The sequence below is a fragment of the Gymnoscopelus braueri genome, assembly GCF_963280865.1.
Source record: "Gymnoscopelus braueri genome assembly, chromosome: 16".
NCBI lineage: Eukaryota > Metazoa > Chordata > Actinopteri > Myctophiformes > Myctophidae > Gymnoscopelus > Gymnoscopelus braueri.
The window spans coordinates 39,551,312-39,565,774 of NC_137616.1; the positions used below are offsets into that span (position 1 = coordinate 39,551,312).

Below are 14,463 nucleotides of genomic sequence, written 5' to 3' on the forward strand. Positions count from 1 at the left end.
AATGTTGTACCTGAAAATTGTTGTTAAAACATTTTTTATTTCATTCTTTACAGCTGTACTGTATCCTCAGGTGTACTCTGGCCTTACAATAAATAGATGACTTGCATAAAACAATCCACGTCAATGCCGTATCAACTTTTATATGAGCCTATAAATTTGTACAGCATCTTATCTGATATGCACCACTCCATAGGTCACTGATAAAACACATTGCATTATGTTGTAAATATGGACTCAAGGTTGACTGTTTCACTGTTACATTATAAACATAAAACATGTGAGTACATACGGATGGAGGAATGCAGGTAGCTATAGTACTCAAATGGTATAATATGAATTACTATGAATTGGTCTAGTTAAATCATTATTTCTAAAAACGATCAACATACGGCAGCCTTTTAGAATGTACATTTTTGTTGGGGGTCATTTTGTTTTTCTTTGAGGACTTGGCGGGCCGGATTAAGATGGTCAAAGGGCCGGGTCCGGCCACCGGGCCGTATGTTGCCCATGTCTGACATAGACTATGGCTTACGTTAAACTCCAAACCGACATGAGCCCGGAAAATTGATATGTCCGAAATAAAGACAGACCCACATGCTACAATGTTTTACAGCCACTATTGTGCATCATGTGCAGTTAAATTTACCAAACAATTTAAGATAGCCAAAAGCCATGAGGTATTTGTTGTTGTTGTTTTTGACAGTACCCTAGTCATGCTGCTGCACTTAACTGTGTTGTAGTGAGGCCTGAATCACTCTGCACTTAACTGTACATTGTTAATGACAGAGATATTTAATACAAGTTGCTCATTGTTGGACAGCAATTGCAGTCTGTGTGTCAATATGATGAGACGTCATCAAACGACAAATTGACTTGGAAAAATCTTGCATTAATGCCCTATATTATAGTTTTTCCTGTCGTTCTCAGTGTACGGCCTTGCTTCTTCCTCATGTGCTTTAAATTATGCCAATAGTATACATGTGTCATAATTCCTAGTTCGAGTAGTTGTAGTTTATCATTTTGTGGTAGGGGGCCTCATCAATGACTCAAGCCCTGGGGCCCCCACAACCATAAATCCGGCCCTGAGGGTAGCCATGGTTCACATGACACTCGTCTGTCATGGTATGACAGTCATGTTTCAGGGTTAGCACTAGGGGTGTACCTTCCCAAAAATCACTATAAGCATTATTCCCCTCAGTTGAAACCGACCAACCCTCCTGGCTCGTCACAGACTACCCTAAACACCATCTAGTATTTCCAATGGTTTGAGCAGAGTACCACCTTCAAACTATCATTATATTGGAAGGAATGGGACATATACCATCTGGCAACACTGCACCTACTGTACTGACCCCCGTACACAGGTCGTGATCACATGGAGAGAGAGCGGATGCACAACAAAGAAGCTTCCAATTCAAACTAACACTTCTAGGCTCTTGAACGTCAAGACAAAATGAAACGAAAACAGTTAGCGTTAGATGTTTCAAGAAAAAGAAAAACTGACAACAACAACACAAGTTCCACAAGTTGCAGTATTGAAGTTGGCAATGACGACCAAACGACATCAACATTTTTTTGGAGGAAAAACATACCCCAAATATTTTCCAAAAAATCACTTACCCTACATTTAAAGGATGATTTATTTCTTATTAGACAAAATGTCAGGATTAGCCTTAATCATATGCAAAAGTCAGACTTGATCGAATAAACGCATTACTGCATGAAATTACAGTATCATAACTTTAACATAAGTGAGTTTAGTGCCACCTCCTGGGCTTCCCATGACAGGGTCGGTCTCCGAGTCCGAGGTCATAATCTCAATAAAATGATATAATGTGCACATTTATTTTCCTGAAGTGATTATTTGACAAAGGACGCCATGCTTTCATTGAAATGCATACAATCATCACATTTCCGTCTCCCGTTTGCCTCCCAGTGCTTACCAGGATAGGTGGGCACCAAAACCATCTGGGCACCTTGGACAAGTGGGCACTTCGGGATGGAGATAACTGGGCAATAGACCATATTCACACGGCGGCCATGTTTCTATGAAGTCAATGAAAGTAGCCACCCCGGGTGGCGGCACTTTCAATGTTAAATTCCAATATGGCCGCCGTGTGAATATGGTCTATAGGAAGAGTGGGCATCGGGATAGCTGGACAGTATAGGGAAATGTGGGCTCCTGGGCAAGTGGGCACTTAGGGGTGGAGATAACTGGACACTAAGGCGACTGGGCACCTGAATTATGGTCATTTGTAATAATGGGCCTGCAGAACCCACTGACCTGAAGTTTGTGCTGGACGAGGGATTCCTCCAGTACGACGTCAAGATGGATAAGTCTCACCATCTCATCTTTGCCACACCTGCACAATTGGAGCTTCTGCAGAGTGCAAAGCTAGGGGACGCATGGAGGCCAACAATAAAATATGTTCATCTTAATTAAAAAATTATAACCATATTTTAATTTGAAGTTAAAATATCATGATTAATAATAATGCTGTATACAAATAGATTTACAGTAAGTTATGCACAATCATCATGGGCCCAGATCATCATTAAAGTCCAGGGACTTTTCAAGAAGTTATTGGATCTTTTTGGGGAGTCAGTGGATCAGATGTTTATTGCATATTTGCAATTATAACTTAAGCTCTTGTCACATCAGAACGAAGTGAAATCTTACAACAATGTCTTAATTTCACAGTGAAAAATGGAGGCAGGATGAGGTGAAAAGGATACCTTCACTCTTTAATATGACTTGGACCATTTTATTGTAAGACATAATAGGCAGTTTTTTTAAGCACAGACGCACTAAATTAAACATAAACCCCCAAAACACTGGGATTTGATTGGCACATTTCTTTGCACTTACATTGCACGTATACCCTTTCCCCATAACAAATGTTGCGGTTGTCACAGGGCAGAATAGACATTAATGGGACACTGCAAACACTCATAAGCTACACAGCTGCTTCCTATTAATTGAAGACCATCAAACCGGTTGGGAGGTGACTATTTTAGTAGCATCAGTGTTGAATGTTTTATCATGGGTACATAATGCATTGTTGAACATTGAAGGACTGCAAATAGTTTAAACATGCTTATTTATTGAAACTGTAGGTCACCTGTGCCTCCTCCTCTGAAGTGCTGGCAATCCTGTTAATTGGAAGGTGCCACGTACTGTGGAGGAGGAGGGTTGTTTGGTTTCATGGGTAAAGGTAAATGTTGTTTTTGATGTCTTGTGAATGTTTGGGGCCCCAGAAAGTAATATGATTTTGATGTTAAAAGATTAGGTAATTGTCTTAGTTAGACACATTTGAGTTAATGAGTTTCCAATTACTAATTGTTAATGGTTTGTCCCACCTGTTATTAAATGGAGGCTCCAGATGAAGAGCTAGGTTGAGCTTAGGCTACGGGCAAAGTAACAACACCAGAGCTGCCAGGGCCTTCATTGAAGGCATAGCCTGATTTTCAGTTATCTTAAGTTCTTGGTTTGTTGTATTGTCTTAGTTAGCTTTCAAGTGCTCACTTCCTTTCCCTGTATTTTGGAACGTTATTTTTGGCCATGTTAATGTTTGGTCAAGTTTGTCGTCTCGTCTTTGCCTAAGCGCACTGTTAATATTGCACTGACTTTTACTGGTGTCTGTGAAGGTAAATAAATACCAAAAAACCCTGCATTCCTGGACTGGTCCGATTTTTGGAGCCTTGGCCGCTCAGGCAACTTTACAGCGGTCATAAATTATTGATAAAAAAACCTGTAATAATGGAATCATTTTCTGACATTCAAATGAAATTCCTCATTCGTTCCTCGTTGGCAGTACAGGAATAACACACACTCATAAGTAAGGTTGATTAAATTCTGCATGATTATTTTCCATGAGCAATCAAGCTCATTTAGTTTTCTTTATTAATCGACACAGTCATGTGTTTTTTAAATTACTAACTTAAGTACGTAAGGAGTGTTTTACATGTATGATATAAAAAAAGTTATAAATGTGTAAAACGGGTACAATCACAAACGTTTGTTGTTAACAATGTACACTAATGACAGATGCTTTATTAACCACTTTAAGCTGGTGTCCCTATTTTGGGCATGTTAATATAGGTAAACATTTGCATATGATTTCAGTTTTTTTTTTTTTGTCAAAATATTTTTGTCAAATATTGCTAAAATACAATTTTCTCTGTACATCAATAACTAGTTGTATAGTGAATTTGTCTCCGCTGACTTCAGATGTGTGCATCACATCATCCACTCGTGTCTGGCTCTAACAGCATGTTTCCACGCTTCAACAACCTGAGACATAAGGATGGTGTCTGGGAAGCAGGCTTCAACATCAGCCATCACCTCCACTTGCTTGCGGTCCATGTAAGCAACCACCGTTTCCTTAACACTGAAGACAAAGAATACAGTGTCAGTGAATGAGAGCACTTCATGAGTTTGGTAAATAATACAATAGAATTAGAATGGAGAAAACTTTTAACTTTTAATTCAAGGCCTAGCCTGCAAGTCCAAAACAAGGCCATTCCTCTTCCCCCGTCTTGTATTGTGTTTGTTTGAAAGAGCTGTCACCATTACAAAGAAATTGTCTGTCCTCTGGCGAAGCACTACAAAGATCTGTTTGTCTTTCTTTAGCCTAAACTTCGGAGCTGGACAAATGCTGGATCCAGCTGTGAGCTGGGCTCACAACATCTCAGATATACCCGTAATTTTCGCACTATAAGCCGCACCTGACTATAAGCCGCAGCAGCTAAATTGAATGTTTGGAACATATATAAGCCGCACTGGACTATAAGCCGCGGGTGTAAAATCCATAGATTTAGGAGGTCCCCTAGTGGCCATTAGCTGTAAAAATCCATAGATAAGCCGCACCGTTATATAAGCCGCAGGGTCGAAAAATGGGAAAAAAGTCGCGGCTTATAGTCCGAAATTTACGGTACTAAAGTGTTTATTTTGTTTGTTTATTTTGAACAATCCTGAAATAAGAGGTGTGTCCTCCAGCTCACCTCCAGGTGGGATTGTAGGTGTCTGTGGCATGTGGACTACCCAGACTCAGCAGGATGAACTCATGCATCTCCAGCAGCCATGTGTCCACGTTCCCCTTGGACACAAACCCCTTCAGCTGCCTCTCCTCTTCATCGTTCAATGGCTTCTGGTACTCAGCCGAGTGCCCAAAGAATGGCTCCTTTGTTTAGACAGAGAACAACATGCTAGAGAGTTAAAGATACATAGCATCACCCATGGATTCTAATACTATGATGATAATAATAAGGGTAATAATAATAATAATAATAATAATAATTATTATTATTATTATTATTATTATTATTATTATTATTATTATTATTATTATTACTTAAAGGGATAGTTCACCCCCAAAATGACTTTTTTTTCTATCGATTAGTCACCCCATGGAGACTTGAATTCATGGATATTTCTTTGTTTTTGTTGCATTCCTAAGCCAATAATTTGATGACCAGCACTGGTTCCAGTAGGAGACACAAAAAGTCTCCTTTGTGTCTCCTACCGGAACCGCTGCATACCGGTCCGCTGGTCATCAAATTATTGGCTTAGGAATGCAACAAAAACAAAGAAATATCCAAGATGCGTCGTTTAGCCAAGACTGAACGGATTATCGAAGACCTTCGCCACAGTCTGACAGTCTGTTGACAACGCTACAGTGGCCAGGGCCAGGCAGACAATACTACTGTATGTATCAAAATCCATGTTCCTCTCTCTGTCTATCATTCCTCTGCCTAGTTTGTCTTTAGTTTATGAGCCTGTTAGAATTTTAAGATCACAACCAGCAAGATGAGAAACACCAGGCTTACCTTATTGAGGCGCAGCATCACCTGAGATTTCAAGGAGGACAGAAGTTGCCACAGAGAAATGCAGTGTTTCAGACGGCACCTGCCCAGAGCCTGTGGGAATACAACAGCATATCAACTCACTAGATGTGTAAAACAATCCATGTGGAAGATCTACATTCATGTATGTGTTTCTAGAGATCACTGAAACCAATAGAAACTTTTTAAGGCTACATTGAACCTTTTCAGGGGTTTTAAGGAACAATTTGTCTCTATAAAAACAACCACGCAGATTGTTTTTAAAGAGCTATATCAAATACTTCTTGGGAGTTCAGAGAGCTCCACAGACAGACATAGAACCTCATCCCCTCCTGACCTTTAGGACATGAGGGTCAATCTGATCTGCCATCTTCAGCAGTTCCCTGAGGTAATCGACCAGTGACATCATGTGATCTCCAGCAGTCATGGAAACGAATCCCAGGACCAGCTCCACAACCTTCAGAGCATCACACAGCAAGTCGTAGGATGCCAGCTCTCTGGACACAGCGTTTCTGGTCAGAGAGCTCAGAGACTCCTGTGGACAACAGGATATCAATATGTCAGCAAATTAAATTAATTACTACCTGTACTGTTAACAATCTTGTTAATAAAGTATTAAATCAATCAATATATTTATCTCTCAATTTTTGTTAATGGATAGCAGCATGTAAACCTGTATTACTAAGTTTCGTTCAGTAGAAAACTAAAAGTATACATGGTTAAAATAGGTTACGAAACATAATGTAAACACTTACCTGAGGCACCTTTCCTTTAATAGCTTTGAAGATGTTGTCATAGTCTCTCTCTTGTCTGCTGAACAGAGTAGGAACTCCCTGTAACAAAGCACAGTGGGGTTTAGGAAAGAGATCCACAGATGTCTGTAAATATGTTCACTACATGTAGATTACTAGAGTACATTCAATACTATTTCATCCTCATTTTCCCATGGCTGACACATGTTCCATGGTGAATTACACCAAAGACAAGGAATATAAGGCTATAAATCTCAGTGTTAAATAATGGTCAATTATAGCTAAAATGTAAGTGTATTTAGTATTAACTGCTTGCAGTAGCAAGTGTTATAACACAGGTTATATGGAATAGCGAGGGTTAATCTTAATGAAACGATGGACAAAATCAGTTTTCTCCATCAGACACTTGTCACATATGTCACAGGGGTTAATAAAAAAAGAAAATGAATGTCCGCCTATTATGACAAGACCAGGTACAGTAGGTCTCAAGCGTTTAAGAATCGGTGTGACTCACAGCCCGTGTTATTAAAGGTTTTCCCTGAAGGAAGCGGGTGAGGATCTGTTGCTGGATCTTGGGCAGGTTGTATTCTGTCACGGTCTCTTGGCCGCGCTCCAGGCTGTACTGGCAGTTGGACAGAATGAGAGGCAGCAGGTCTTTCTCCAGCTCGTATCGGATGACGTGCTGCTCCGTCAGGTCTGCCACGGCCACCTTGTAACCACTGGAACATCAGAAGCAAGTCAGGCCTGCAGAATTGAACCCTGTGTCTGCATTGTGAATCACTGAACCTGATCTGACATGTATACCTGCAGTCCTCCTCGGTGTGACGGTCCACAGCGTAGACCAGCTCGTTGTGCAGTGACACCAGGTGGCTGAGCAGAGCGGTGGCACACAGGCCCGCTCCCTGTCGCCTGGGAAGAAGGTACTGAAGGTCACTGCTCAGGTCCAAATCCTTTCCACAAAACTCCTCTGGGATTTTCATCTCACCTACAAGTCAGAGAGGATGCAGTGGTGAGAAACGTGTTATTACAAATGAATTGATATTTAATTCTGCCTGTCCAGCTACAATGTTAGCTTTCTAGAAAAACGAACACAACTAAAATTGTCTGAAAGAAAAAAAAATATATATATCAAAAATAGTAGATGTACAAGCTAACAACTCATCACGAGCTTATAGATCGGCTATTTTTGCTATTCATTGCACAACTAAGTATATACTGCAGGGCTTAAGTGGTTAAAGTGATGGACTCACTGCTGGCTACAGACACTCTGAGAAGGTTCCATGTGTTCAGGAAGATATTAATCTGTTTTTCATACCACGTCTTCATTCCTGGAACAAAACATTACAGTTTACAGTTTAGGCATTTAGCAGATGCTCTTAATCCAGAGCGATTTACAGTAAGCAACATTAGTTGATTATCGCATCTGGACCATTTTGGAACAGAAGAGGGACACATGAAGATGATTCCAAACATTTGTCGACAACTCAGCATATACAGTATACTATGGTTCAAAATACAATAGATGTCACTGATGATACCTGTCTGTTTGCCAATGAATTCTCCAATGGAGCCGATCTCATCAGATGCATTCTGGAACTTTCTCACCAGGTGTTTCTGAAGGCTCAGTATGTCTGGAAGGAACTTAATCTGTCGAAATTCTGTCTCCTGTAAAAAGAAAAAAATGTTGCATTTGCAAGTTGCATGATGCACGGCGTTGGTGCATTGGGTGCTGCATGTTGCAGACCTCAGATGTACAGTAACTCATTCTAACTCGACGGCAGCTGTTAAGTATGCTACCATTTTTCGGTGATCACCCTCTCACCGCGGTGGTTTGAAAACTACAACATGACGTCACTGAGCTGCGGTGATAAGCGACTCACCGCTCACCTCAACACATCTCTCTGTTTTTACTAACCGAAATCACCGGACTATGAGCGCCTAGTATCCAAACCACCGTTTCGGTGGTCACAAACGGTGATAGGGTGACCACCTCATTTGGTAGCATGCGGGGGCCTTTACTCCTACTCACTGTGTCAGCATAATTACAATCTTTACTTCTGTGATTATTTGTGTGTCCTTTAGAATAGCATCTCTGGTAGAGTGGATACTACAGTATAAGAACTGTCTGAGATTGGTGCTCAAGAGGGCTTGTGCCCCGACGGGCTGTCGAGCCTGGCGAGGAGGAGGCTCTGTTACTGTAAATGCTGTTACTCTCCCTGAATCTTCCTAATAAATTGAATTGAATGAATTAAACTTCACCCTGAGTGGATATTAATATTTTCCATTGTAACATTACAGAGCCGCTCACTTTCTGCAGGAACCCCCAGAGCAGAGGTAGGTTCTCCTTCTGGTCATGGTGCTCCACTATGTGTTTGAGGCTGAGCAGGGAAAGCCTTTCCCTGCAGCTCCACACCGCTGAGCAGTGGAGCTGGGACCCTCGAGGTAGGGAGGTCAGCGTGGGGACCTCATTTTCATTGGTCAGGCTCATGAGGAGGTTGGACGAGACACGAGAGTCCGTCCTGATAGCGGTGTTGACGTCCCTTAGCACACCATCAAGATCCTGATGACAAAGTAAACAGACACAAAATATGAACTGCAGTATGAAATCTATATTGTGTTCGTGTAATATTGGTGTATTTATTGAATTGTTATAATCCCGTCACTTCAACATGTGGGAATGATAACGTTTCTATTCTAGTGAATGAAATGTCATACAGAAAAACATATATTTAATATTTTTCACAAAACATATAAGCAGGCACAATGTACAGTATATTCATGCATATTTATGAAAATGCATTTCAAGGATTTAAAATGTATTTTCCCACATATTAGCCAAGAATATTTTTTTAATATTCATGTGATATATACATTTCTTAACATACGGGCATATACTGTATACTGTATGCATATTTGGTCATGCTGATGCCCAAGGCTTTCATTTGTTGTGTTCATGAAAGATCACTTTATGCAAAGGATGAAGACAATATTATTACCCTCAGTTGTGGTGCCATGATGTTTGTAGCAACGATTGTCTCCCATGCATTTCTGGATTCTTTGTTCAGTAGATGGGGATTATAGCCAGCAGGCCCTAAACAAAGTAAAACAAGAAAGATTTGGTGAAATACAACATCTACTGTACATCTTTATATGTTCTGAAAACATGACACATAGAAAAAGACAGGTATTGCGTGGCTGTACATTGATTGGTGCGTGTTCTAGATTCTAGAAGGGACTTGATCATCCAGTGGACAGTGGTCACTGTGTCATCAGCGCCTTTCCCCAAGGCTTGGGCCAGCTGCTCCATGTCCTTCAGAAGGTGTTGTTGAAGAAACAAGCAAGGCTCCGGGACAGGAGGCTGAATCACCTGCTGTATCAACTGAAGGGGCATAATACAACAGTAAGGTTAACAGGACAGAGGTCATGGCCAAATGTTACATACTTTATAGCTGGATATAGAGAAATTGTATGTCAGTCTTGGGAAAAGAAAAGGAAGAACAATTAACCGAAGCTCTGCATTCCAGATCTTTAGGATATTATGGTTTCATACAGTAAGAGTTATTTGGTCAACCCCTTGGTTGCATCAGACTACCATCATAACACCTGGCTTGGTTCTGATGTTATGTTATGTTTATTTTATTTGACATGGACATCACAATTGCATTGGACGAACCAGATGCATTGTTTACATGTTAGCACAAGTGTTAATGTAATCAACATGCACCAGACAACCACCAACATAGAAAATCCCAACAACTATCTAGTCGAAGCCAACTACAAGAGGTAATTTTTTGCCAAATTGCCAGATTCATTAGCTTTTATTGAAGTGCTTATATACTGTTTGTTTTCAAAGACCAATTGCATATCCTGAATCAAGCATCTTTAACTCTTTGACTGCGGACGACGCGATAACGCGTCAAGTGCTACTTTGTCCAGTTGGCCGTCGACGCGTTCGACGCGCTGGACGCGCGTTCATTGTTTAATCTCTGATTGCGCTATGCTGCTTAATATTCAATGTTATTCTCGAGTTCCACTTACTTCACGGACATCTGCATCCGGTTTCATGACCTGGATTCCGTTTCCGGTTTTTGATTCTTTTCCCCAGTCATTTTCGTCCAAAATAGGTAAATAAACGGTCTTTCACACGGTATAACGGACAAACGGACAGTTTCTCTTCTATAATCTATGGTCTGGGTGACGATCAGTCATCGCCGTCGTGTATCACATCGTAATTTTGGCGATCAAAACAATCTGGGACGACGTCACTTCCGTTTTCATGTTTTTCCCTGTCTAATCTATCAAGAAGGGTGAGAGAGACCCAACGACCTGATCAAGCAGTCATGTGCTGCTCTCTAGTGGCGGATTTGTGCTGGGTCTTTACATTATGTCCCCTTAAATTATTTTCATGAGAAAAATTCAAAATATAAAAATAAAAAAACACGAAAATTGCTGGCACTGGGGGAGTACTTTATGAAAATACTCTGGCAGTCAAAGAGTTAATGGGAGAACTTACAGTGGTTAACTTTATCCTTCACAACCGATGTGAGAGAGAACTTTCCAATCAGTGCATTATTTTACAGGCATGATTGGTTTTAACTGCATTCCATCACTCATTTCGTAAGACAGTGTCTATGTCATTTTGGAACAAGGATCCTTTGCGTACCTGTGGATGATCTGATGCTCCCAGCAGCATGGCTAAATGAGTCACCAGCCTGACCAAGGTGAAGGGGGTGAGGGACATGTTTTTAGTGTCCAGGGTGTCTGGATTGTTCCTTCTCTGTGGGTCACCCAGGATGTGGCCTGGCCTTGTTACATCCTCCCTAAAAGAACACATGGTGAGGTCAATCTATTACAGTAGATAACGTTGTCTCTAAATTAAACAGGTTTGACTATCAACAAATCAATGACATCCTCTCCCCCTGGTAAATGACATCCTCTCACCCTGGTTCTTGTTTGTTGTCCAAGCAATTCTGCATCTATTATCACTTAGACCCATGATTTGTGGGTGACAACTGTACTGCCAACTTTACTTTAGTGTTGCCAGCTAAACGTTGTAAGTGTAAAATAACCAATTTCTATAGGTATGGAATTAAGCTATAAGCCTCTTTGTGTCAGGCCAACGATATGGCAACATGAAAATAACTGTACAAAGGCAGACTTCATAGCCATGGTCTACTCCTGTAGTTGCGTGGTTTGAATGACCCATTTTATAATTACGACCCATTTTTATAACTACGCCACACCGCCAATCCGACCAATATGTCTTAGTCATAGTGTCAGGGGCTTTGTCAGAGTACCTGTTGTACCCGTCTGTCTGTGTCTCTTTTGAGGAGGCCATATAAGGAGATCTCTGTATCTGTTTGTACCATAGAGTTAAAAAATAATAGAGAGGGCACCGGATATCGCCTCCCATCCACTTGCTTTGAGTTGCTCACCCAGCGCACGAGGCAAATTCACCCCTTCTTCCGAGTTGTGAAGTGTGATGGGCGTGGCCTATTTGAGGCCACTGTGACACGTTTGCCTCACATCAGTGACGCGTTTTGCGTCACATCAGTAACGCGTTTTGCGTCACCTCGGTGCGAAGCCTCGTGCACAAGCTTGTGCGCAAGCTCATGAGTCGAGCACATTGGTCGAAACCGTTTTCGCTCATTCATGTACAGTGGCCCCAGCCGTTTTGAGCTGCAGTACCTATGAATGGCCAGCTTGTCCAATACGCTTCAATGCAACCACTGGGTTCTGGGGGCTTGGTTTGTACCATGTCCCTTTTATGCCCATATATGGAGATCCCTGATATCATTAGTATATAACCATACCCTGTATATTGGCATTGCCATATATGGGCAATTGGGCATTTTGGTTGGATCGGTGGTTCTGCACAACTGGATATCCATATATGCCCATATATGGACATACTGTATCGTCCGGTTCTGGACAACCACATCCGAACGACTCGGCAGCGGGCTCCTCACTCCCTTGAGCCCTTGCTGATGCGTGCGCCAAGTTTACGCTCGGTCAGTCCCATATGCACATGACCATATATGGTCATAGCAGTCAGATCTGTGACTCTGGACAACATGATCTCCATATATGCCTAAATATGGGCATTTCGGGTTTGTTTATGGTTATGTCTAAGTCATAGTGACATGCCTATATATGAGCTTATCTGGTTTGTTTATGGTTATGCCTGAGTCAGAGTGACGTGACCATGGTCCTGCCTATACAGTATATGGGCGAATAGGGTTTGTTTATTGTTATGTCTGAGTCAGAATGACGTGGCCGTGGTCCACCCACCCTCCCAGTAGCCAATTTTTTGGAGATAAATAATTTTAATATTATTTATCTCCGTTTGAATCATTGTTATGTGTGTAATCAGTAACAGATGTAGTTCTAATCACTTACTGCTGTTGCTGTATGGGTCTGAATCCAGCCACAGCTTCATGATTCTCTCCTCCAACCTCAAGCCCACACTCCAGACACCTCCCTCTCTGCATGGGCATGCCACACTGCAGAGAAACAACAATCATGTTTCATCAGTATGCAAGAACTTCTCTTCTTTCACCTGGCTTGCCTTTATAACACTTACTGAGATGTGCTCAGGTTTATTTTGTGTTCTCTTTAAAGGCAGTAAGGCCTTGATTATCTACCTGCTTGCTTGTGATTAATTAATAAACTGAAACTTATTCTACTGAAGCCTATTCTAATGTAGTAGCTGAAACAGCATAATATAATCAACTAAATGTAAATGTGCTTAATGCATGTGCTTAATGCATTTTTACATTTGATCACAATGCTTATGTCATCGGAGTATATAGTTCATGTAATTGCAACTTACCTCATCAACAAAACATGGGTGATTGTTTGGGCACACTAATGGGGGAAAAAATCAAAACATTAGCTTTTAATTTACAGTACAGAACACAAGCTCAAATCAATTGAATTTGCAAAGCTAAATGAAAGAGTGTATGTTATCAGGTGATCTATCCTTACCATACTACACAATAGAATTTATAATTTACCTGTATTATCAGGTGTATAATACTTACCATACCAGGTGAGCTGCCCATGGTCCTGCTTTATAATCCGCTGGGCTACAGCCAGCATGTCATCAGGCATTGTGGGTATAAAGGACCTCTGTAATAAGTTGAGAGGAAATCTGTTATTTTGTATTGGTCCATATGGCAACATAAGACACAAGCAAGAGTAAATGTAATTTGAATTACAAACAGATTAATTCTAAAGCCAGACATCACCCAACAACTCAAAGATGTGACATAATGGTAACTAAATGTTTATTTAGTACAGCCAGTTGCCTTTTGTCACAGTACTGATGAAAGGGACATTTTATAATGAAACCACTTCAACTGACATCTAATATTACAAATACAGTATGGCATTAAATCGTTTTGAAAAGTGTACCTCAGGATCACCAACTACATCCTATGCCTTTAAGACTATATACAAATACTCTATAATAATATAATCAACTTTATTTATATAGCAGTCATCAAAAGGTTGATCATAGTTTAATTAGCATTATTATTGTTTACCAGCATGTTGTTAGGGGACAAGCTAAGCTGCTGGACTGGTCCCAGTAAGCCATCAGTCCCAGTGAGGAGCACAGCAGACAGGTGGACTGTCAGTTCAATGGCAACCTGTTCTTCAACCCTCTGATCAGCGCGGATGGTCAAGGCTCCCAACCTGTTGTGTACCAAAGCTGCTGCAAAGGTTCTGACTTGTCCACAAGACAAGAAACTGGAGCCCTGGATGAGTTCTTCAAATGCTTCACATTGCTGTCGTAAGACAAGATAATATGGTTCAATCGATCAGCAACCGATATGCAGTATATTAGCCTATTTCAATTGTAGAG

At 41.0% G+C, this 14,463-nt stretch overlaps 1 protein-coding gene across 3 annotated transcripts in view; it reads right to left on the bottom strand.

Moving 5' to 3' along the window:
• Nucleotides 1-4,119: 4,119 nt before the first annotated feature.
• Nucleotides 4,120-14,463, bottom strand: part of LOC308103740 (E3 ubiquitin-protein ligase rnf213-alpha-like) — a 45,233-nt gene continuing 34,889 nt past the window's right edge. For 2 of the 3 annotated variants that reach the window (XM_080453882.1, XM_080453881.1), the window contains 17 exons: nt 14,144-14,386; nt 13,640-13,727; nt 13,429-13,463; nt 12,996-13,099; nt 11,260-11,416; nt 9,798-9,975; nt 9,593-9,687; nt 8,905-9,156; nt 8,135-8,261; nt 7,847-7,924; nt 7,401-7,581; nt 7,111-7,315; nt 6,600-6,677; nt 6,182-6,379; nt 5,830-5,919; nt 5,005-5,183; nt 4,120-4,391 (listed from right to left, as the gene is read on the bottom strand). In XM_080453882.1, the coding sequence (XP_080310008.1) occupies nt 4,241-4,391; nt 5,005-5,183; nt 5,830-5,919; nt 6,182-6,379; nt 6,600-6,677; nt 7,111-7,315; nt 7,401-7,581; nt 7,847-7,924; nt 8,135-8,261; nt 8,905-9,156; nt 9,593-9,687; nt 9,798-9,975; nt 11,260-11,416; nt 12,996-13,099; nt 13,429-13,463; nt 13,640-13,727; nt 14,144-14,386 (2,439 nt within the window). In that variant the 3' untranslated portion in view covers nt 4,120-4,240. The remainder of the gene's footprint in view (nt 4,392-5,004; nt 5,184-5,829; nt 5,920-6,181; nt 6,380-6,599; nt 6,678-7,110; nt 7,316-7,400; nt 7,582-7,846; nt 7,925-8,134; nt 8,262-8,904; nt 9,157-9,592; nt 9,688-9,797; nt 9,976-11,259; nt 11,417-12,995; nt 13,100-13,428; nt 13,464-13,639; nt 13,728-14,143; nt 14,387-14,463) is intronic. The other variant, XM_080453883.1, reaches the window with a different exon arrangement.